The 22,321-nt window shown below is 50.7% G+C and overlaps 2 protein-coding genes across 2 annotated transcripts; one reads left to right on the top strand and one right to left on the bottom strand.

Annotated features, from left to right (window-relative positions):
• Positions 1 to 791: 791 nt before the first annotated feature.
• Positions 792 to 10,609, bottom strand: LOC144953167 (uncharacterized). The gene is made up of 4 exons (XM_078883726.1): positions 9,225 to 10,609; positions 3,410 to 3,505; positions 3,086 to 3,211; positions 792 to 2,541 (listed from the first exon to the last, which is right to left on the bottom strand). The coding sequence occupies exons 1-4, from the start codon at positions 10,606 to 10,608 to the stop codon at positions 1,409 to 1,411; spliced, it is 2,739 nt and encodes a 912-aa protein (XP_078739852.1). The 5' UTR covers position 10,609; the 3' UTR covers positions 792 to 1,408.
• Positions 10,610 to 13,625: 3,016 nt separating this feature from the next.
• Positions 13,626 to 20,371, top strand: LOC144953165 (uncharacterized). The gene is made up of 4 exons (XM_078883725.1): positions 13,626 to 13,671; positions 13,845 to 13,894; positions 15,949 to 16,132; positions 18,559 to 20,371. Exons 1-4 carry the CDS (start codon positions 13,626 to 13,628, stop codon positions 19,839 to 19,841), a joined length of 1,563 nt encoding a protein of 520 aa, XP_078739851.1. The 3' UTR covers positions 19,842 to 20,371.
• The last annotated feature ends 1,950 nt before the right edge of the window (positions 20,372 to 22,321 follow it).

Here is a 22,321-nt window from a genome sequence, read left to right as displayed (position 1 = left end):
AACGCGTACGCTTTCGCGATCAACATTATCCATAATAGAGGTTTTCGTTGGGTTACATCGCGTAAATACAAACGTGTCGTTAAACCCGCCACCGTCTGACACAGCCAACGAGTAAGAGGGTTGTTTTACGTAAACAGAGCGTGCCAATTCGTTACTAGTATAGCACTAGTGTCGTGTATAGTGTAGTGTATCGTATAGTGTATAGTGTAGTATACCAGTACAGAACTAGTGTAGTGTGTAGTGTATCGTATAGTGTAGTGTATAGTGTAGTGTACCAGTACAGCACTAAACCGGTGTGTTGGAGAGTAAACCCACAACATTTACAATCTGAGTCCCGTGACGTTTCGCCAGTAATTACAACCGGCATCATCAGGCGACAGCCAGATTTGTGTAGAAATCCTCCTCCTGTTTCGTTCTTAAATCGAGGGATCAAGTTCAACACACACACACGAACGTACAACCGACGACGCATTATTATCTGAACGACCTCTCCGTGTCAACGTGTAGCTGCGTCCCACTGCCGAGGGTTTTGGCCGATTCTTCTTGGACGTTCCTTACTTACAATCATTCCACACTTACGAACGTTCCTCACTTACGAACGTTCCACACTTACGATCATTCCTCACTCAAAAACGTTCCTTACTTACGAACATTCCGCACTAACGAACATTCCATAAGTTCAACATACGTACGCACAAATTATTGGCACCGCCACTATCCCCATGGTCGCCCCCCCCACCGCCCTGTAATCCATGGATCAAACAAGTCACTCGAGACACCGGTTACTGGGATGGCTGCAAGAGCGGTTTATGCTGAACGCTGTCGCAACAGAGGTCGCGCGTTTGGAGGCAGCAAGCGGGTCCTGTCGCTGACAACGCGTCACGAACGGGCAGCAGCAACAGCAGCAACAGCAGAACAGAATAGGTCAGAGGTACGAGCAAAAGTAGTGGCTTGAAGGACAAACATTAACAAGGTCAACGAACCTACGGGGGCCGCGTTACAAGCGATGTTGTGGGTGTGTTGACCGGTGCATCTGTTTGCGCGAGGGTACAACGCGCTGCATAACAGTCATCCTCGCAGCGGCAGCAGGCTCTGGTTGCCCATCGAACAAAGATGGCGGCCACCGCATCATCGCGCGGAGCTTTGAGATGCGGCTGCTACTGCTGCCGCCGCGGCAGTCTGGAACGCTCTTCCTTACCGATATCAGGGAGCCGCTGGGAGCTACGCTGCACTTTTAAATCATCCACATTGACAAAACTAACATCTTTAGAACCGCTTGTCAATGTTGTCGTTGTGTTTAGTTTGTTGTCTTTCCCCCAGCGCCTCCGATAAGCCGCGGTCGGCTGCGTACGGTGCGAAATAAGTTCAACGTACGTGCACACGTGCCGGTACCTTGGCTAACACGGACTCAGTGATTGAGACACTTCATGTGGAAATTGAGATTTGAGAGATCCGCAAAGTTCCTCCCGCAGACAAAGCACTTGTACGGCTTCTCGACGCTGTGCGACTTGATGTGCCTGTTGCAGGCCGACGAATTTCTGAAGTCCTTCTCGCATATCGGGCACCGGTGCGGCTTCTCGCCCGTGTGGATCATCGCGTGGACCTTCAGGGCCGACGGCTGTACAAACTCCTTCTCGCAGAGTTCGCACTTGTGCGGCTTCTCGCCCGTGTGGGTCATCAGGTGGTTCTTGAGAGACTTCGCCTCCAGGAAGCCCTTGGAGCACACGGGGCAGCGGTGCGCCCGCTCGCCCGTGTGGATCTTCACGTGGCTCCTGAAGTTGGAGAGGTGCCCGAAGGTCTTGCCGCACGTCGGGCACTCGTGCGGCCTCTCGCCCGTGTGGATCCTCGCGTGGCTCTTGAGCGTCGACGAGTCCGTGAAGGCCTTGCCGCACGTCGGACACTTGTGCGGCTTCTCGTTGGTGTGGTTCATCATGTGCCTCTTGAGGGCCAAAGAGTGGATGAAGTCCCTGGCGCACAGGGAACACTTGTATGGCTTCTCCCCCGTGTGGATCATCATGTGACTCTTGAGGGTTGACGCGAGCCTGAAGCCGTTCCCGCACACGGAGCACTTGAAGGGCCTCTCCCCCGTGTGCGTCATCGTGTGCCTCTTCAGGGCCGATAAGCACGCCATCGCCCTGCCGCACAGAGGGCAGCTGAGCGGCTTCTTGTCGTCGCCGGATTTCCGGCCGTCCGTCCGGTTCCTCCGGCCCCTGCTGTTCTCCAGGACCACCTCGATCTCCGCCACGTCCGACGGAGTCCCCGGATCTCCCCGCGACTTCCCGGGTCTTTCCGTTGAAGCGCCAGCAGGAAGGTCCTCAACCTCCCGAGGCCCTTCTTTGCCATAAACATCCTCTTGGTCAGAGCGAAGCTTCCCATTGTCGGACTCAAGGCCCTCTTTCTCATCCTCCAAAGGTTCCTCTTTCACACGAATATCCTCTTCGTCGGACCGAAGGTTCCCGTCGTCGGAGTCAAGGTCCTCTTCTTCGCCGAGGTCCCCCACCGCTTCAGATCGGAGGACTTCGCGAAAATCAGATTCCTGACCTAGGAGGCGAAAGGTCATCGTTGAGCTCTGCGCGAATTTCCATGAAAAGGAAAACTTATCCAGCTATGGGGGTGGAGGGGGAGGGGTCATGTGACTACAATTTTCGCCATGCTGGGCAGCAGTGCAGGTTGAGTGATGAGGGGAGGAAGGGGGAGTGGGGGGCGAGAGGGTGGGGGGTGGGGGGTGGGTGCAGTGCAACACCGGGGTTCAGATTGGCCGCTCGCCATCGATGTTGCCCGCGTCATGACGCGTCACGTCACGCGTCACGCCGTCGCCAGCTCCGCCCCCTGGGCGGGCTCTGTTATGGTAGAGCAGCCCTGTTAACGACCACCACTCACCACCACCCACCACCACCACTCACCACCACACACCACCACTCACCACCACTCACCACCACCACCACCACTCACCACCACTCACCACCACCCACCACCACTCACCACCACTCACCACCACCACTCACCACCCACCACCACCCACCACCACTCACCACCACTCACCACCACTCACCACCACCACTCCGTACCCCTCACCACCACTCACCGTCGTCAGCGTCATCTCTCTCCACCTTCACGGGCGGCCACGTCTCACCGCCCGGCTCCTCTCGCTTCACGAGCGGCTCCACGGGTAGTGAAGGGACCTCCTCCTCCTCCACCTCCTCCACGTCTCCTGTCCCAAGAGGAACCCAGCACAGTGAGAATCTCAAGACGGCGCCGCCGCTCTCCAGCAACCAGGGACCCTCACTGCCGCCACCACCACCACGGCCGCTAGTGCCAGGCTAGGTGCACCCAGAGGACTACTCACCACCGCCGCCACCACCACCACGGCCACTAGTGCCAGGCTAGGTGCACCCAGAAGACTACTCACCGGTAGCGGCACCAGCGCCAGGGTGTCCCCGCGACATCTCACGGCCGGGAGGATCTCCTCCTGCCGCCTCCCGCGGAGTCTTCGAAGCGGCCTCACCTCACCTGTGGGCACGGCACGTCAGGTTTGTGTAGTGTATAGTGTAGTGTATAGTGTAGTGTATAGTGTAGTATATAGTGTAGTGTAGTGTATAGTGTAGTGGATAGTAGTGTATAGTGTAGTGTATAGTGTAGTGTATAGTAGTGTATAGTAGTGTATAGTGTAGTGTATAGTAGTGTATAGTGTATTGTATAGAAGCTTAAAATCAAGATTTACTATACACTACACTATACACTACACTACAAACTACCAGAGGTGTGGACTCGAGTCATGTGACTTGGACTCGAGTCAGACTCGAGTCATGAATTTGATGACTTGCGACTCGACTTGGACTTGCATAACAATGACTTTGTCCCACCTATGAGATGTGGACTCGAGTCATGTGACTTGGACTCGAGTCAGACTCGAGTCATGAATTTGATGACTTGCGACTCGACTTGGACTTGCATAACAATGACTTTGTCCCACCTCTGCAAACTACACTATACACTACTGTACGCTACACTACAAACTACACTATGCCCATACTCATAGAGACCCATGCAGACCCACAGAGACCCATACTCACAGAGACCCATACAGACCCACAGAGACCCATACCCATATAGACCCACAGAGAACCATACCCACACAGACCCACAGAGACCCATACAGACCCATACAGATCCACAGAGACCCATACCCATATAGACCCACAGAGAACCATACCCACACAGACCCACAGAGACCCATACAGACCCACAGAGACCCACAGAGATCCATACTCATAGAGACCCACACAGACCCACATACAGAGACCCACAGAGACCCATACCCACACAGACCCACACAGACCCACAGAGACTCATACTCACAGAGACCCACAGAGACCCATAGTCATAGAGACCCACAGAGACCCATACTCATAGAGACCCACAGAGACCTTTGGCTATCACTGATGATAGCAGCTCAACCCAATGGCTGATATCATCATCATCATCATCACGTGGACATTTACAACAGCACCTGACACACAGACAAAGTTCCCCTAGGTAGCCTCTAGCAGGGCTGTAGGGGCAAGTGCTGTTAGTAGCGAGTAGCACCACCTATGATGCACACACACAGACAAAGCTCCCCCAGGTAGCCTCTAGCAGGGTTGTAGGGGCAAGTGCTGTTAGTAGCGAGTAGCAGCACCTATGATGTACACACATACAAAGCTCCCCCAGGTAGCCTCTAGCAGGGCTGTAGGGGCAAGTGCTGATAGTAGCGAGTAGCAGCACCTATGATGTGCACACAGACAAAGCTCCCCTAGGTAGCCTCTAGCAGGGCTGTTGGGGCAAGTGCTGCTAGTAGCGAGTAGCAGCATCTATGATGCACACATAGACAAAGCTCCCCCAGGTAGCCTCCAGCAGGCCTGTAGGGGCAAGTGCTGTTAGCAGCATCTACGAAAGGATACCGGCACTGTGGCACTCACAGAGGGGTGGGTGACCAGCACCCACACCCGGCCGCCTTTGTCTCCCCAGCGCCGACGGTTAACACCCCACACCACACGCACGGCTACGCCAGGTACTCATTTGAGGCTGAGTCCACCTAGAGGAGGGCGAACCCGGGGCGAGACGATGGGGGTCCCGGAACATGAATAGCGCGGGGGGAGGGGGCTCGAATAGTGAAGGGGGCCCGGAACCTGCATAGCCTAGAGGGGGCGGAGCCTGCAAAGCTTATTGGGGGGGCGGAGCCTGTATAGCCTTTTGGTGGTGGTGGCCCCGGAACCTGCATAACGGTGGGGGCCCGGAAACCTGAATCGTAATTGGTGGTGGTGGGGGGCGTCGAGACGCGGGCCAAGCCTTGGCATCGGCTACAAATCTCAACCGCATTCGCCAATCAATAAACTATTAATGTATCGTGTATAGTAGTGTAGTATATAGTAGTGTATAGCGTAGTGTATAGTAGTGTATTGTATAATAGTGTAGTGTATAGTAATGTAGTGTTTAGCGTAGTGTATAGTGTAGGTATAGTAGTGTAGTGTATAGTAGTGTATAATAGTGTATAATAGTGTAGTGTATAGTAGTGTCGTGTATAGTGTAGTGTATAGCGTAGTGTATAGTAGTGTAGTGCATAATAGTGTAGTGTATAATAGTGTAGTGTATGGTAGTGTAGTATATAGTAATGTAGTGTAGTATATAGTGTAGTGTGACCGGATTCCGAGTGATGACCCCTTGCCCGCCCGTTTCCCCGTTCCCTTTCCATCCTCTGCCTCTCATTCCTTCTCTATCTCTCCCATTTCCTTTCAATGTTTCTCTCCTCGCACCGCGTCCTCGACTCTCCTCCCTGCGTAGCCGCGGCGTCGTTCGACCCGCCAGCACCGACACGGGTTTTAGTGTCACGCAAACAGAACGCGGTGCCAATTCGTTACTAGCACAGCACTCGTGCGTAGTGTAGTATATAGTGTAACGTATAGCAGTGTAGAGTAGTATATAGTGTAGTGTAAAGTGTATAGTAGTGTCGAGTGTCGTGTAAAGTGTCTAGTAGTGTATAGTGTAGTGTAAAGTGTCTAGTAGTTTATAGTGTAGTGTAAAGTAGTGTGTAGTGTAGTGTAAAGTGTATAGCAGTGTAGAGTGCCGTGTAAAGTGTATAGTAGTGTAAAGTGTATAGTAGTGTGTAGTGTAGTATATAGTGTAGCGTGTAGAATATAACAGTGTATAGTGTCGTGTAAAGTGTCTAGTAGTGTATAGTGTTGTGTAAAGTGTATAGCAGTGTATAGTGTCGTGTAAAGTGTCCAGTAGTTTATAGTGTAGTGTAAAGTGAATAGTAGTGTATAGTGTAGTGTAAAGTGTATAGTAGTGTATAGTGTTGTGATTTAAAACTTTCGTGACTGCAGGAAATCACATTCTTTTGGTTGTTTCGATGAAAGTCACGTGGATAGAAAAAAATACACTTTTTAAATGTTTTAATAAAAACCTAAAATTCACGACGTTTCGATCGCAACACAAGCGGTCTTCATCAGGCGATGCCTGCTGCTGAATATTTGGAGTCTGCGTCTCTCCCCGTGGCCTCGTGAAATTTTCTCCGGGTCTTCCGGTTTCTCCCTCGACATTTAGACATCAATGTCACACGTTCAGAGTACTGTATTTTGCTGCTCGAAACATTTCCACCACGATAAGCCACTTGGTTGAGCTGCCATCGTCTGTGATGGCCAAGGGTCGCTTATTTGAAAAAGAGCTACGATAGAGCTCAGTGGGACCTCACACCTGGTAACATAAACAGAGGTTAGTTTTACTGGTAGGAGACTCCTGGTTACACCAGCCCACAGGGGATTATTGTGTCCGTCCGTCGTGCATCCAAAAATGGGAGGGGTGGGGCTGGGTGGAGAGGGGAGGGTGGGGAGAGGCTGGGTGGGGAGGGGTGGGGAGGGTGGGGCTGGGTGGGGGGTGGGAGGGGTGGGGCTGGGTGGGGAGGGACTGGCCACCCCGTCGTGCCCTTATAAAACTCAACGTTTAACCTACTAACGCCGGCTTGTGCCCGCCCTCACAGTCGGCCATATTTGCGGAATACACCACGCCGCCGTTGACCCTGGCCATTGACCGAGCAACCCAACGTTCCTACCAGCTTCCTCCGCAGGAATGTGTAAGTATGGGTCTCGATGAGTGTGGGTCTCAGTGGGTTTGTATATTTATATTTACGCGATCTAACCCAAAAAACCTTTCATCTGCCCTACCGTCAAGACTTACTCCACGGGGACTGCGATCGCCGAAGTCTTCGGCGACGTTCTTTCAATCGTCGACTCCGGAGCAATCACGGTTCTCGTCGGCCTGTGACATCACATTGCCTTTTTGAGACTGTCAGTCACCTTCGGCTTTGCCAGTCTTCTCGAGTCCGACTTTGGAATCGGAGGTTCAGTCCTAAAATGGATCGCATCCTATTTGGCCGGGAGGACTTCCTCTGTTCAAAATGGCCCCTGTATTTATACTACTATTTATATTACTGGAAAGTTCTAGAATGTTCTAGAAGCTACTCCAAGTGTACTCAGCACTGAATCTATCTGGAATGTTCTGGGAAATAGCTAAATGTAAAAATATCACTGTCCTGGTCACAAAAGCAAAGTTTGTGGTGAATAATAGCCATTTTCTGTACTTTTGAGGCATAAGCAATTAGGAAATAACACTACCCAGGAACAAAAACATATTGTTACACCATCTTGATTTGAAGCTTTTGTGACTGCAGGAATCCATACTCTTTGGTTCTTTCGGTAAAGTCACGTAGGTATAAATAAAATAAAATAAATCACGACGTTGTGATCGCAACACAAGTAATCGTCATCAGGTGGGACAACTACAGCAAGAAACAACTGCTGAAGAAGGTGAGAGGGCTGTCGTGTCAAGAGGTTATATAGACTACAGTAGAACCTCTGGTCACGACCATAATTCGTTCCATAACTTTGGTCGCAACCCGATTTGGTCGTGACTCAAACTTAATTTCCCCATTGGATTGTATGTAAATACGATTAATCCGTTCCAGACTCCTATGAACTGTATATAAATATTGTTTTTTTTAAAGATTTTTAAGCACAAAAATAGTTAATTATGCCATAGAAGTCACAGTGTAATAGTAAGCTAAATGTAAAAACATTGAATAACACTGAGAAAACCTGAACAGAGAAAACTAACATTGCCACGTCAATGTTTAGAATCGTTCAACAAGATGATTGTTTCGTCTGCTACATCAGTCGGTCGATTCTGAGAGAGAGAGAATATTCATACGAGCAATTCATGTTTCTATTTAAAGTAAGTTAACAGTAATATTTGGGTACAGTATTGTTTTTGGAAGCATTCAGGGTAATATCATATGAACGTTTACTTCACCGCATCATCGTATGAATGATGCGAGAAGAGATTAACGGATTCTTATGTTAGCGATTTACGTACTCAGCGCTTTCGCTCTCTAAATTACGGCTTGAATGAGGGGGGAGGGGTATGACTACACTCACAAAATAATATCTTTCTAGGAATTTTATATAACAAAAGTTATATACATAACTGTTACGCTTTGTGTAACAGTTATGCATATAACTTTGGCGCTTACAAAAAAAATGGCGTGGAAGGGGAAATCGGCCGCGGCCATGTTTGATCGCCACCCGAGTTTGTGTTCGTGACCAGATTAAAAAATGTTGTGAATTTTTTGGTCGGAACCCGATTTGGTCGTGGTCAGAAACGTTCGTGACCAGAGGTTCTACTGTATATAGGTAGGGTACATGGGCGGGGCTAGAGATGGCGGGGGGGCAGTTAGATCTGCGGAGGCGACGGGAGAGCTAGTGGGAGAGAGAGAGGTGGGGGGTTGCCAATGAAGCAACAATGCCAATGCAGCAGCAATGCCAAACGTTGGGGATGTGGGGGGAAATTAACTCTGAAAACAAATTGCCCAGAATCAGGGTCAGGATTGAACCTACGACCCCCCCCGCATACCAGGCGAGGTAGTTAACATCTCCTAGCCACAATCAATTTTTATTTTTACGTGCCAATATCGCCCTCTTTAAAGTAGGCATGAGTGCGCATTACAGCATAACGGAAACGGGGAATGATAACTGGAAACGATGCAGCAACCGATGCCCGGGGGAAGACTGCTGGCGATGATCGTCGTAATCTTACCCCAGTGGATGTCAAGATGGGGGTTGAAAGCAGCGATATCTACGTTCAAACGGAATGGACCGTGCTTGAGGGCTTCACACGGGCTCAGTGATTGAGACACTTCATGTGGAAGTTGAGATTTGAGAGATCCGCAAAGTTCCTCCCGCAGACGAAGCACTTGTACGGCTTCTCCACGCTGTGCGACTTCATGTGCCGGCTGCAGGCCGACGACTTCCTGAAGTCCTTGTCGCATATCGGGCACCGGTGCGGCTTTTCGCCCGTGTGGATCATCGCGTGGATCTTCAGGGCCGACAGGTACGCGAAGTCCTTCCCGCAGACGTCGCACTTGTGCGGCCTCTCTCCCGAGTGGCCCATCGCGTGGACCCTGAGGGCCGCCAGCTGGGTGAAGGCCTTCCCGCACGCGTCGCACTTGTGCGGCTTCTCGTCCGCGTGCGTCAACTCGTGGTTCCTGAGGAAGGACGGCTTCGTGAAGCCCTTGCCGCACGCGCCGCACTTGTGCGGCTTCTCGCCCGTGTGGGTCATCAGGTGGTTCTTGAGAGACTTCGCCTCCAGGAAGCCCTTGGAGCACAGGGGGCAGCGGTGCGCCCGCTCGCCCGTGTGGATCTTCACGTGGATCCTGAAGTTGGAGAGGTGCGCGAAGGTCTTGCCGCACGTCGGGCACTCGTGCGGCCTCTCGCCCGTGTGGCTCTTGAGGTGGCTCTTGAGCGTCGACGAGTCCGTGAAGGCCTTGCCACACGTCGGGCACTTGTGCGGCTTCTCGTTGGTGTGGTTCATCATGTGCCTCTTGAGGGCCGATGAATGGATGAAGTCCCTGGCGCACAGGGAACACTTGTACGGCTTCTCCCCCGTGTGGATCATCATGTGACTCTTGAGGGTCGACGCGAGCCTGAAGCCGTTCCCGCACACGGAGCACTTGAAGGGCCTCTCGCCCGTGTGCGTCATCGTGTGCCTCTTCAGGGCCGATAAGCACGCCATCGCCCTGCCGCACAGAGGGCAACTGAGCGGCTTCTTGTCGTCGCCGGATTTCTGGTCGTTCGTCCGAGTCCTCCGACCTCTGCTGTTCTCCAGGACCACCTCGATCTCCGCCACGTCCGAGGGAATCCCCGGATCTCCCCGCGACTTCCCGGGTCTCTCCGTTGAAGCGCCAGGCCGAGAGTCTTCATTCTCCAAAGGCCCTTCTTTGACGTCAAGACCCTCTTCATCAGAATCAAGGTCCCCATCGTCACTCCGAATATCCTCTTCATCGGACTGAAGCTTCCCGTCGTCGGACTCAAGGTCCTCTTTCTCATTCTCCAAAGGTTCTTCTTTAACACGAATATCCTCTTCGTCTGACTGTAGCTTCCCGTCATCTGACTGAAGTTCCCCGTCATCGGACTGAAGCTCCTCTTCTTCACCGAGGTCCTCCGCTTCTCCGAGCTCATCAGCTTCAGACCGGAGGTCCTCTTGAAAACGAGGCTCCTGACCTGGAAGGCGAAACGTCATCTTTGAGCTCCGTGCAAATTTTAAGAAGGAAAAAGAAAAACGCGTCTACTACCGGATGAGTTGTCTGTCCATTTCACACCTTTCGGTCGTGGGCGGGCTTCGGCAACCAAAATAACAATAAGTGCCATCGTTTTCGAATTCGATAAAAAAACAAAAACCTCGATATTTTTCGATTAAAAGCTTTCGTGACTGCAGGGATTCATATTCTTGGTTCTTTCGGTAAAGTCACGTAGAAGGGAAATAATAAAAGAATACAAATAAAACGTAATAAAATAAAATTCTCACGATGTTTCGGCCACAACGCAAGCAGCCGTCTTCAGGTGAAGAACAGAGCTGTCGGAAAGACAGCATCCTAATGAACACTGCTAAGCTTGGCAGCGTATTTTAAGCTGGGTGGGAGGAGGAGAGCGCCTTGACAAAGGAGTTTACATATGAACAGAGGAATTTAGCATATTGATGACAAATGAAGATATTGGGTTAGTCACTCCTTGTGGAATGTGTAGGCGGTGGGGGGGGGTCTCAAAGTCATATTATGCTCGTGTATTATGTAGGATTAGCAGTAATAAAGGGAGGTAAATGGAATATATAACTGAATTTGGAGCTTTCGTGACTGCAGGAATTACTCTTTGGTTCTTTCGATAAAGTCACGTATAAAGAGAAAATAATAAATTAAATACTAGCATACAACGTTAATTCGACTCTCTGTTGTATTACGTTACATTTCTAAGTATACTAGATTTGTGTTTCTATTTCATTTATACCTGATGATGATTGCTTGTGTTGCAATCGAAACGTCGTATGCTAGTATTTAATTTATTATTTTCTATTTATACGTGACTTTACCGAAAGAACCAAAGAGTAATATATAACTGCTCAACCCAGGCTATCAATGCTTCATTACTTGCATTGTCCTTGCACTGTTGATGTTCTCTGGTCAAACACTGGTGGTGAGACGAGGCTATAAAAGGGACTGTATCTCCAGTGTAGGCCAAGAAGTTTAAAGGACAATCCATGTATTATTAAGAACGTGTTTGCATCTCTTTTACTCCCAGCCTTGCACACTACCATCACTAGGAAATTTGACGTGCAGTGTTTCAATCGTGCAAATTGAAATGATGTCACATTGGTGGTCTGGCCGCACGGTAAAGATGCACTTTGTGAGTTTCTAAATCATCTCGACTCGCTAAACCCGGCCACCCAGTTCACGATCTTATCTTATATTCGCATAGCGCTTTTATCGAAGGCGCCTTACAAGGGTTACGAGTGGTACAATTGGGTGACTAAAAGTGATATGGTGAATAGGGATGGGGTATTGGGAGGGTGTGCTTAGTGGGAACGGGAATTACGGGGTTACCTAGAAATGGAGGGAAGGACGTGGCCAGGAATAAGAGGTGGGAGTCTTGAGCGAGGAGTAGAAATTAGACAGGGAGTGGTGCTTCTGGCTACATGTGGAGGGGGACGTTTGTTCCAGTGCAAGGGGGCGAGCAGGAAAACGGAGCGGAAACGGTGGATCGTGCACAAGGAGAGGCGGGGACGGTGAGGAGCGGGAGAGATGGAAGTGGAGGTGGCTAATGGACCCATCCCAATTCGTGGATATTTTCCTCGGACGTGGCCTAAACGTAGTGAAACCCGCCACCGCCACCACCACCACCACCGCAAAACTAAGTCGAGGGGTTTGTCACGTAAACACAACGTGGTGCCAATTAGTTACCGGTACGACACTCACCGGTTTGCCGTGTTTTTGGAGAGCAAACCCGCGACCACGTTCGCTATTCGAGTAGCCGCGACGTGGCGCCGCTGGGAATTACAACAAATACCAGCATCACCAGGCGACACTTGTTAGCCAATCAGATGCGGAGACCAGAGGCGGGTGGGTTAATGACGTCATAAACGTCGCAATGGATGCCCATTACCGGTTGGCTTATTCATGGGGTAATCGACGCGCGCAATGAATTGTTTTTTGGTATCGTTGCTACCGCTGTTGCTGACCCCCCCCACCTTGCAAGGATTCAAGACGGGAGGAGAGGGGACAGGGCGGAACCGGCTACACCAAGTGACGTCACCACCACCACCACCGCCACGGCCGCTAGTGCCAGGCTAGGTGCACCCAGAGGACTACTCACCGGTAGCGGCAGCAGCGCCAGGGTGTCCCCGCGACATCTCACGGCCGGGAGGATCTCCTCCTGCCACCTCCCGCGGAGTCTTCGAAGCGGCCTCACCTCACCTGTGGGCACGGCACGTCAGGTTTATGCAGTGTATAGTGTAGTGTATAGTGTAGTGTATAGTGTAGTGTATAGTGTAGTGTATGGTAGTGTATCGTGTAGTGTATAGTGTAGTGTATAGTCGTGTAGTGTATAGTGTAGTGTATAATGTAGTGTATAGTAGTGCAGTGCGTAGTAGTGTATAGTGTAGTGTAAAGTAGTGTATAGTGGAGTGTATAATTGAGTATATACACTAATACACACTGCACCACTTAGTGTAACTTGAACACTACACACTACACAATGCACCACTTTCGTAACTCTCCAAACCTTTACAGCTGTTCTGTGAGTTCAGTTTACCTGGGCTAGAGAGCCTGAACAGCAGCAGGAGGAGGTGGTGGTGGAGGTGGTGGAGGTGGTGGTGGAGGTGGTGGAGGTAGTGGTGCTGGAGGTGGAGGTGGTGGAGGTGGTGGTGCTGGAGGTGGCGGTGGTGGATTCGGAGCGCGTGGAACCTCCGTGGAGGAGACGGAGCGAGGGAGCGTGGAGCGGTGAATGAGTGGGGGGGCTGGGGGTAGGAGAGACCCCGGAACGTGAATAGCAGCTGCCACTGGGCCCCAGAATCTGCATTGCCACGAGGGGCGTGGTTAAGGGAGCCTCAGAACGTGCATAGCCAATGGGAGGGGAGAGCGGGGGGAGGCCCCGGAATCTGCATAGCCAGAAGGGGGGCGTGGTTAAGGGAGCCTCTGAACGTGCATAGCCAATGGGAGGGGAGAGCGGGAGGTTTGCCCCGGAATCTGCATAGCCAGGAGAGACGAGATGCGGGACAAGACTGTGGCATTGGCTCCCTGGAATCCTGCGGGCAGTACGGACCCCGCTGTGTGAGGTTCACCGACTCATCACACATGAACACACTGTGTGTGTGTGGTGTTCACCGTCTCATCACACGTGAACGCACTGTGTGTGCCCGTGGTTCAGCAGAAGCTGGACTGTCGCTCTCTCCCTGGATCTGGTTCCAACGTTGAGTGGTCTCATCAGTCGGTCTCCATTCACCCATTGGTTCAGTACCAGCAGCAACTGTTGACCTGGTGAGTGTGTGGTGGGTGAGTGGGTGAGTGATTGGTTGAGTAAGTGGTTGAATGGTTGAGTGAGTGGGTGAGTGAGTGGTTGAGTGAGTGGCTGAGTGAGTGGGTGCGTGAGTGAGTGGTTGAGTGAGTGATGAGTGAGTGGTTGAGTGAGTGATGAGTGAGTGGTTGAGTGAGTGAGTGGTTGAGTGAATGGTTGAGTGAGTGAGTGATTGAGTGAGTGAGTGGTGGAGTGAGTGATTGAGTGTTGTCTTCGCCAGCGGTCCCCAACCTTTTTGTTACCAGGAACCGGTTTCGTGGAAGACAATTTTTTCACGGACCGGAGGGGACGGGGGGGTTTCATTATTGGGTTTTTCCCCCCTTTCAAAGAAGCTCTCCGGCGACGTTTGTTTTTTTACTCATGTTGGCCAGGGGTGAGCTTGTGGGCTGACCAAAACCGCGACCGCTGAGACGAGTTCGTGGTGCGGCAAAGATGCGCGGACGGAAGTGGTCAATAAAATAATGGGAGCGGGCCACGCGCGGACTCACCGCTCTCACCTCCTGCTATGGGGCCAGCTTCCTAACAGGCCATGGACTGGTACTGGCCCGCGGTCCGGGAGTTGGGGACCCCCTGGTCTATGCGACATCTTGCCCAGCGGCTGCACGAGGTTACCGGGCGCGAAAGGAGCGGAGTGACAGTGATGGCCGTGGCAGTGGCCACGGGGACAGCGGCGCCGACTGTTGGAACGTCGTCACCGGAGGCCGGGCGGGACAGAAAGCCGCCTCGAGAACTTTTAATCTTGAATCTTTATATCCGCCTTGGCCGTGCGACTCTTCGACGTTTCGTGCGGCCTCGTGTGTCTGAGCACCAGTTGGGCATCCTGCATCTCCTCATCCCCCTTCCTCATCCCCCCCCCCTCATCCCCCCTGTCTCTCTCTATGTGGTGATATGTTAACTACCTCGCCTGGTGTGCAGAAGGTTGTGGGTTCGATCCTGACCCTGACGACGCCTGCTGCTGTTTATTTGGAGTCTGCGTCTCTCTCCCCATAGTGAGATGTTGACTACCTCGCCTGGTGTGCAGGAGGGTCGTGGGTTCGAGCCCGACCCTGGCGACGCCTGCTGCTGTATATTTGGAGTCTGCGTCTCTTTCCCCATAGTGAGATGTTGACTACCTCGCCTGGTGTGCAGGAGGGTCGTGGATTCGATCCCGACCCTGACGACGCCTGCTGTCTATGTGGAGTCTGCGTCTCTCTCCCCGTGGTCGCTACGTGGATTTGTCTTCGGGTCCTCCTCCGGTTTTTCCTCCTAATTTAGAATCAACGTCACCACGCGTTTAGAGTAATTTGTCTACTGCTATGAATGTCCACGTGATGATGATGACATCAGGCCCACGTGGTTGAGCTCCTATCATTTGTGATGGTCAGGTCCCTTCTCAAAAAGCTACATTGCAGCTCAGTGGGACCTTACAGATGGTAAAATAAACATAGTTTAGTTTCTAGTATGAATCTCGATGATTATGGACCTCTATGGACCTATGTGGATCGATGGGTCTCTATGAGTCTCTGTGAGTATGAGTCACTTTTGGTATCTGTGGATCTATGGGTTTCTATGCGTCTCTGTGAGTCTGTAGAAACACACGCTTAGAGCATTTGGCTGCTGCTACGAATACTCGGCGATGATGACGATATCAGCCCACGTGGTTGAGCTGCTATCATCTGTGATGGCGACGTCGCTTCTGACAAGATATCTACTACACAGTAGCAGCTCAGTGGGGCCTTACAGCTGGTAACATCAACAAAGTTTTAGTTGAATTGGTGAAACCTCGGTAGGAAACGGCGGTTGTTGTCGGACTGCTGCTGCTGCCGCCGCTGGTGAGTAGTCCTCGAGGTGCACCTAGCCTGGCACGAGCGGCCGTGGTGGTGGGCGGTGACGGTCCCACGGTTTTGTTGGGGCGTTGTCTCTGCGTTTGCTTCCCCCCCCCCCCCCCGCTGCAACCTCATGGAGAGTGGCCGCGACGGTAGCGGCAGCGGCGTCGTCTTGAGTCTCTCACCACGCTGGGTTCCTCTTGGGACAGGAGACGTTGGAGGAGGTGAAGGAGGAGGTGGACGAGGTGGACGAGGAGGAGGCAGAGGAGGTGGAGGAGGTGGCTCTTTCTCTACCCATGGAGGTGTTCGTGAAGCGAGAGGTGGAGGAGCCGGGCGGTGAGACGTGGCCACCCGTGAAGGTGGAGAGAGAAGACGCCGATGGAGGTGGTGATGCTGGTGAGTGATCGTGATGGTGGTGGTGAGACGTGGTGGTGGTGGCGAGCGGTGGTGGTGAGTGGTGATCACGGTTCTCCGCGGCGAGTTAAACACGACGCCCATTAACAACATCGTTTGTGATGGTCAGGGCCGCGGCTTTCACAGCGGTTCAGTGGGGACTTACAGCTGGTAACGTAAACGTAGTTCCGTTTCAGTGTGCACCGATGTTTGGACCGGAGGACGAACGTCAAACGGTGAACAGCACAACAGCAATGCAAGCAAACGTGCTCTGATAATAAGAATGATTATAATAATCCATAATAGAGATTTGTGGGTGAGATCGCGTAAATATATAAATGTGTCGTTAAAACCCGCCACCACTCGGCACAGCCAACTAGTGAGGGTTGTCACGTAAACAGAACGTACCAATTCGTCACTAGTACAGCACTAGTATGTAGTGTAGTGTGTAGTGTATAGTAGTGTAGTGTATAGTAGTGTATAGTGTAGTGTATAGTCGTGTATAGTGTAGTGTATAGTCGTGTATAGTGTAGTGTATAGTAGTGTGTAGTGTATAGTAGTGTATAGTGTCGTGTATAGTGTAGTGTATAGTAGCGTAGTGTATAGTGTAGTGTACTAGTACAACACACCGGTGTGTTTGAGAGCCAAGCCACAACATTTACAAACTGAGTACGACATTTCGCCAGTAATTACAACCAGCTTCACCAGGCGACAGCCAGATTTGTGGAGAAGTCTTACTGCTTCTTTCCTTATATAGAGGCGTAGATGTGTTGACCACCCTGCTGCGCTCTTGCAAAATGTGGGGGGGAATTACTGAAGCGACGTACATTCTGCATGTGCATTATGTGAACCCTTTGTAGGCATGCATTTAAATAATGACTTATTTGATGATTCGCTTCCACGCAGAACTAAGACGAATGGTTACAGTTATTTTGATTTCTTTCAATTTCGATAGATTCTCTAATTAGTATTGGCCAGTAGTAGCTAGTTTTGCACAAAACTTCAACAAAATCAATTGAGTGTCCTTGTTGGCACACATGTTCTGCTACTGCTGACAGTTTTATTTGGGAGTATTTAATATTTCTCTGATGTTCTTTTAGTCGTGTGCTGTTTGCCCAACACAGCATTTACTACACGTGCAGTTAATCCTGTACACACCTTCTGTTGATAGCTTCGGTAATACATCTTTTGTACCAGATATTAGATTCTGTATTTTATGTACTGTGCCAAATCTGACTCTGATGTTTTGTTTTTCCAAACATCTGGCTAGTTTTTTTGTTACTCCCGCAATGTACGGTATTTTGATCGTTTTAATGACTTGGGCAGTTTCAGTGCTCTTGTTGTTTGATTTGGTTTTAGTATTCAATGCCCTGTTGATTTGTGCATTATTGTAACCGTTCATTTGCACCGCTTCTTAAACATGTTGAATTTCACTTCTCAGACTGTCACCATCTGACACTTTCTTAGCTCGATGAATGAGCGTCTTGCAAAGAGCAGATTTCTTTACGGGGTGATGGTGTGACTCTGCATTCAGATAGGCGTCAGTGTGCGTTTTCTTTCGGTAAACGCTGTGTGCTATATTACCATTTCTACCCCATCCGAGCAGAATATCCAGAAATGGTAGAGTTCTGTCAGCTTCCACTTCACAGATCTGGCTGTCGCCTGCTAGTTGTAATTACTGGCAAAACGTCGTACTCAGTTTGTAAATGTTGTGGCTTGGCTCTCCAACACACCGGTGTGCTGTATTAGTGACGAATTGGCACGTTCTGTTTACGTGACAACCTTACTAGTTGGCTGTGTTGGGTGGTGGCGGGTTTGAACGACACTTTTATATATTTACGTGATCTAACCGAAAAACCTCTATTGTGGATGATATTGGTCGCGAAAGCCTACGTGTTAAATTATAATAATGATGATTATTATCATGGGGACCTGTTGCCGGCATCAAAGTATGAAAACTAAGGAGGGGTGTTTTTACGCTTTCGGGCAGCAAAAATTCCTTTAAAAAAGTTTTTTTTAAAAACAACGGTTTTATTCACAACTTCGTTTAACTCACGGTCGTTGAGAAGTACGTCAATGGCGCCTGAGACACGCGGCGCCTGCTTTGTGTGCGAGCCGATTCCACAGTTCAGGGACCATGGCGTTTTTGACCGACACAAAAATATATATAAATAATAAGGCGTCCATACAAAATGTAAATTGCTTTAAAGTAGCGAATTTAATTGATTAATTGATGCCGATTTTGATACGGGCATGCATTGTCAATGGATCTGAGAACGTGTGCAAAATGTGGTATTTATTCGTGTTGTTGTTGTTGTTTTATATGTTGTTGGGGGGGGGGGGGGGGGGGAGAGACCTTCGTCCGGTAGCAGACTTAAGTTTTACTTGAAATTTTCATGGAGCTCAATGGTGAACCTTTCGCCTCCTAGGTCAGGACCCTGATTCTCAAGAGGATGAGCTCGGCGTAGTGGAGGACCTCGGTGAAGAAGAGTTTCAGTCAGATGGCGGGGTCCTTCAGTCCGATGATGAGGATATTCGTGTTAAAGAGGAACCTTTGGAGAATGAGAAAGATGAGCTTGGGAGTGACGATGGGGACCTTGATTCGGACGAAGAGGGTCTTGACGTCAAAGAAGGGCCTTTGGGGAATGAGGACCCTCGGCCTGGCGGTTCTACCGGGAGACCCGGGAAGTCGCGGGGAGACCAGGAGACTCCGTCGGACGTGGCGGAGATCGAGGTGGTCCTGGAGAGCAGCAGGGGCCGGAGGAACCGGACGGACGGCGACGACAGGAGACCGCACGAGTGCCCCTTGTGCGGCCGGGCCTTCACATGCTCGTCGGCCCTGAAGAGGCACGCGATGACGCACACGGGAGAGAGGCCCTACCGCTGCTCGGTGTGCGGGAACGGCTTCAGGAAGTCGTCGGCGCTCAAGAGCCACGCGATGATCCACACGGGCGAGAAGCCCTTCAAGTGCCCGCTGTGCCCCAGGGGCTTCGTCCAGTCGTTCGCCCTCAAGAGGCACGTGATGAAGCACACGGACGAGAGGCCGCACGCGTGTCCGACGTGCGGCAAGGCCTTCACCGACTCGTCGACGCTCCGGAGCCACGCCAGGATCCACACGGGCGAGAGGCCGCACGAGTGCCCGACGTGCGGCAAGGCCTTCGCGCACCTCTCCAACCTCAGGAGCCACACGAAGATCCACACGGGCGAGCGGGCGCACCGCTGCCCCGTGTGCGACAAGGGCTTCGTCGAGTCGTCGGACCTCAAGAACCACCTGATGACCCACACGGGCGAGAAGCCGCACAAGTGCGCCGCGTGCGGCAAGGGCTTCACGAAGCCGTCCTTCCTCAGGAACCACGAGTCGACGCACGGGGGCGAGAAGCCGCACAAGTGCGACGTTTGCGGGAAGGCCTTCACCCAGCTGGCGGCCCTCAGGGTCCACGCGATGGGCCACTCAGGAGAGAGGCCGCATTGCTGCGACGTCTGCGGGAAGGGCTTCGCGCACCTGTCGGCCCTGAAGGTCCACGCGATGATCCACACGGGCGAGAGGCCACACCGGTGCCCGATATGCGACAAGGATTTCATAAAGTCGTCGGCCTGCAGCCGGCACATGAAATCGCACAGCGTGGAGAAGCCGTATAAGTGCTTCGTCTGCGGGAGGAACTTTGCGGATCTCTCAAATCTCAACTTCCACATGAAGTGTCTCAATCACTGAGACACTTCAAACTGTCCAGATCCCTAGAATCTCAACTTTAATGTGAAGTGTCTCAATGACCAAGACAATTCACACTTTGCATATCGCTCGAACCTTAACTTCCTAATGAAGTGTCTCCATCACTGAGACAATTCAAGTACAATCCGTTTGAACGTAGATTCATAGCAAAGTTTTGGTTTACTTTTGGGGGTTAGATCGCGTCGACGTAAACGCGTCATTAGGCCCGCCACACCGCCCGCCACGGCCAATTGGTTCAGGGTTTTGTCACGTGAACAAAACGTGCCGGTCGGTTTACCACTTCAGCACCCTGGCGTGTGTTGGAGAGTGATCCCATGGATGTTGTAAATGCACATGCTCTGGATTCGCGAGCCTCGCGCATTCGCGAGCCACCGAATAGAATGTCTTCACCCTTTTAAAAGGAGGGCTGGAACGAGATCCGCTCTTGCCTTCCGAACGGACGACTGAGTGAATGACAGCAGTCTAAAACTGCATCTTCAATCCGCTGCTGTTGAGTCCACGCGAAAGAGAAGAAGACCAAACGTCTCAGCTGTAATACCCCTGTGCTCGCGAGCGTCACGCAGCGCCTACAGACCAACGACAACGGTGATGAGTGGTGGGGGGGGGGGGCGGGAAGATGCACGTAGAACCCCACTCGGCCACCCGCTCAGGCCTCCATCTCGCAGTGATCCCTCTCCGGACTCGCCGCTGTGCATTTGCTCACTTCATGCTTACTCCTTTATACGCTCTTGGTTGTTATCAACGGGTTGAAGCTTTCGTGACTGCAGGAATCCATATTCTTTGGTTCTTTCGGTAAAGTCACGTAGTTAGTCATCAGGCAAAAGTTTTGGCAAAAGTTTTGCCTGATGACGACCGCTTGTGTTGCGATCGAAACGTCGTGATTTTTTAAATTTTATTTCTAACTACGTGACTTTACCGAAAGAACCAAATAGTATTATCAACGGGTCGACCGCGAGGTCCATCGGGAAGGGAGCGAACGCATTCGGGGAGAGTGTTTCGGGGGAGATCGCTACCTCCCCAGAGTGGACACTTCCAATTTATATATTGCTTAGACACATTGTGTATCTACATACTGTATACTCGACAAAAGCTCACCCTAATGTATCTGTTGTTGTAGATATCATTCATAGTGTTCATTCATCCCGTGCACACGCACACATTGTTAATTGGATGATTGTTAGAGTGTTATTTGGTTTGTCATTTGGGTTCGTTCGGATATTTTGTGATTTTTCTTGATTCGCTTTTCGAATTTTTCGTCGATTAATTATAATCATTTATTCGTGAGACGTTCTATTGCAATGCTGCGGAGCTGATACCTCGAGCATTTCACTGCACCCGCTACAACATGAAACGTAGCTGTGTATGCGACCAATATACATTTTTTATTTGCTCAAAATGAAAAAAACTAAAACTGTGCGGTCGTTTTAATCATCGAACTCCCGCATCTTCCAATGTGGAGTCATCCACCCTCCCGAAATCCTCACCACCACCACCTCCCATTGTCGTCCAATCATCATCAAAGGTAATACAAATGGAACACATTGTTCTTGACTTAGAGCTTTCGTGACTGCAGGAATTCATATTCTTGGGTCTTTCGGTAAAGCCACGTAGATAGATCAAAGCTGCTGATATTCTCAGCAGCTCTCCTGCGATATGTCTCACCTGCTGATGATTGCTTGTGTTACGATCGAAACATCGTGATATTGTATTTTTTTTAATTACTTTTTATTATTTGATCTATCTACGTGGCTTCACCGAAAGACTCAATAATACATTGTTCCTTATAATGTATTGTGGTCATTGTTATTACACATTGACAATCCCCCCCCGCTGTATGTTCGCCTCGTACCAAGAACGTAATGACATTTCCCCACCCTCTCCACATTGGAATGAGGTTTTCTGCATTCGCGAATTTGCATTACAAGAATGCTACCCTCGTGGATACAGAGGAGATGGCGTTAACCGTAGAGTAATACGTCGTTTAACACGCAGGTGTAGGTTTTCGCGACTAATAGTGTCCGAAACGGGTTTTTTTTGGGGTGGTTAGATCGCGTAATTATAAATTTGTCATTAAACCCGCCGCCACCACCACTCGACACAGCCAATTAGTAAGGTTTGTGTCGCTTTAACAAAACGTGCCAATTCGTTACTAGCACAGCACTAAATCGGTTGTTGGAGTAGTGAACCAATTCGTTACTAGTACAGCACTAAATCGGTTGTGTTTTGGAGAGGGAATAAATTCGTTACTAGTACAGCACTAACCGGTTGTGTGTTGGAGTAGTGACCAATTCGTTACTAGTACAGCACTAACCGGTTGTGTGTTGGGGTAGTGACCGATTCGTTACTAGTACAGCACTAACTGGTTGTGTGTTGGGGTAGTGAAACAATTCGTTACTAGTACAGCACTAAACCGGTTGTGTGTTGGAGAGTGAACCAATTCGTTACTCGTACAGCACTAACCG

Source organism: Lampetra fluviatilis, chromosome 72, assembly GCF_964198595.1.
Source record: "Lampetra fluviatilis chromosome 72, kcLamFluv1.1, whole genome shotgun sequence".
Classification (NCBI taxonomy): Eukaryota; Metazoa; Chordata; class Hyperoartia; order Petromyzontiformes; family Petromyzontidae; genus Lampetra; species Lampetra fluviatilis.
Note: the sequence above shows the minus strand (reverse complement) of the source record. Positions and strands in the feature narration are given on the sequence as shown.

What these genes read in the sequence shown, in the direction of transcription:
- LOC144953167 (XM_078883726.1), bottom strand. Translation starts at nt 10,608, where the DNA reads ATGACGTTTCGCCTTCCAGGTCAGGAGCCTCGTTTTCAAGAGGACCTC. An exon ending in TCTCAACTTCCACATGAAGT is followed by an intron (nt 3,506 to 9,224) that starts GTCTCAATCACT and finishes CCCACAGGTGAG; the next exon opens with GTGAGGCCGCTTCGAAGACT. An exon ending in GAGAGATGACGCTGACGACG is followed by an intron (nt 2,542 to 3,085) that starts GTGAGTGGTGGT and finishes TTCGCCTCCTAG; the next exon opens with GTCAGGAATCTGATTTTCGC.
- LOC144953165 (XM_078883725.1), top strand. Translation starts at nt 13,626, where the DNA reads ATGCGGGACAAGACTGTGGCATTGGCTCCCTGGAATCCTGCGGGCA. An exon ending in TCCCTGGAATCCTGCGGGCA is followed by an intron (nt 13,672 to 13,844) that starts GTACGGACCCCG and finishes TGGTCTCATCAG; the next exon opens with TCGGTCTCCATTCACCCATT. An exon ending in CAGCAGCAACTGTTGACCTG is followed by an intron (nt 13,895 to 15,948) that starts GTGAGTGTGTGG and finishes TTGGGACAGGAG; the next exon opens with ACGTTGGAGGAGGTGAAGGA.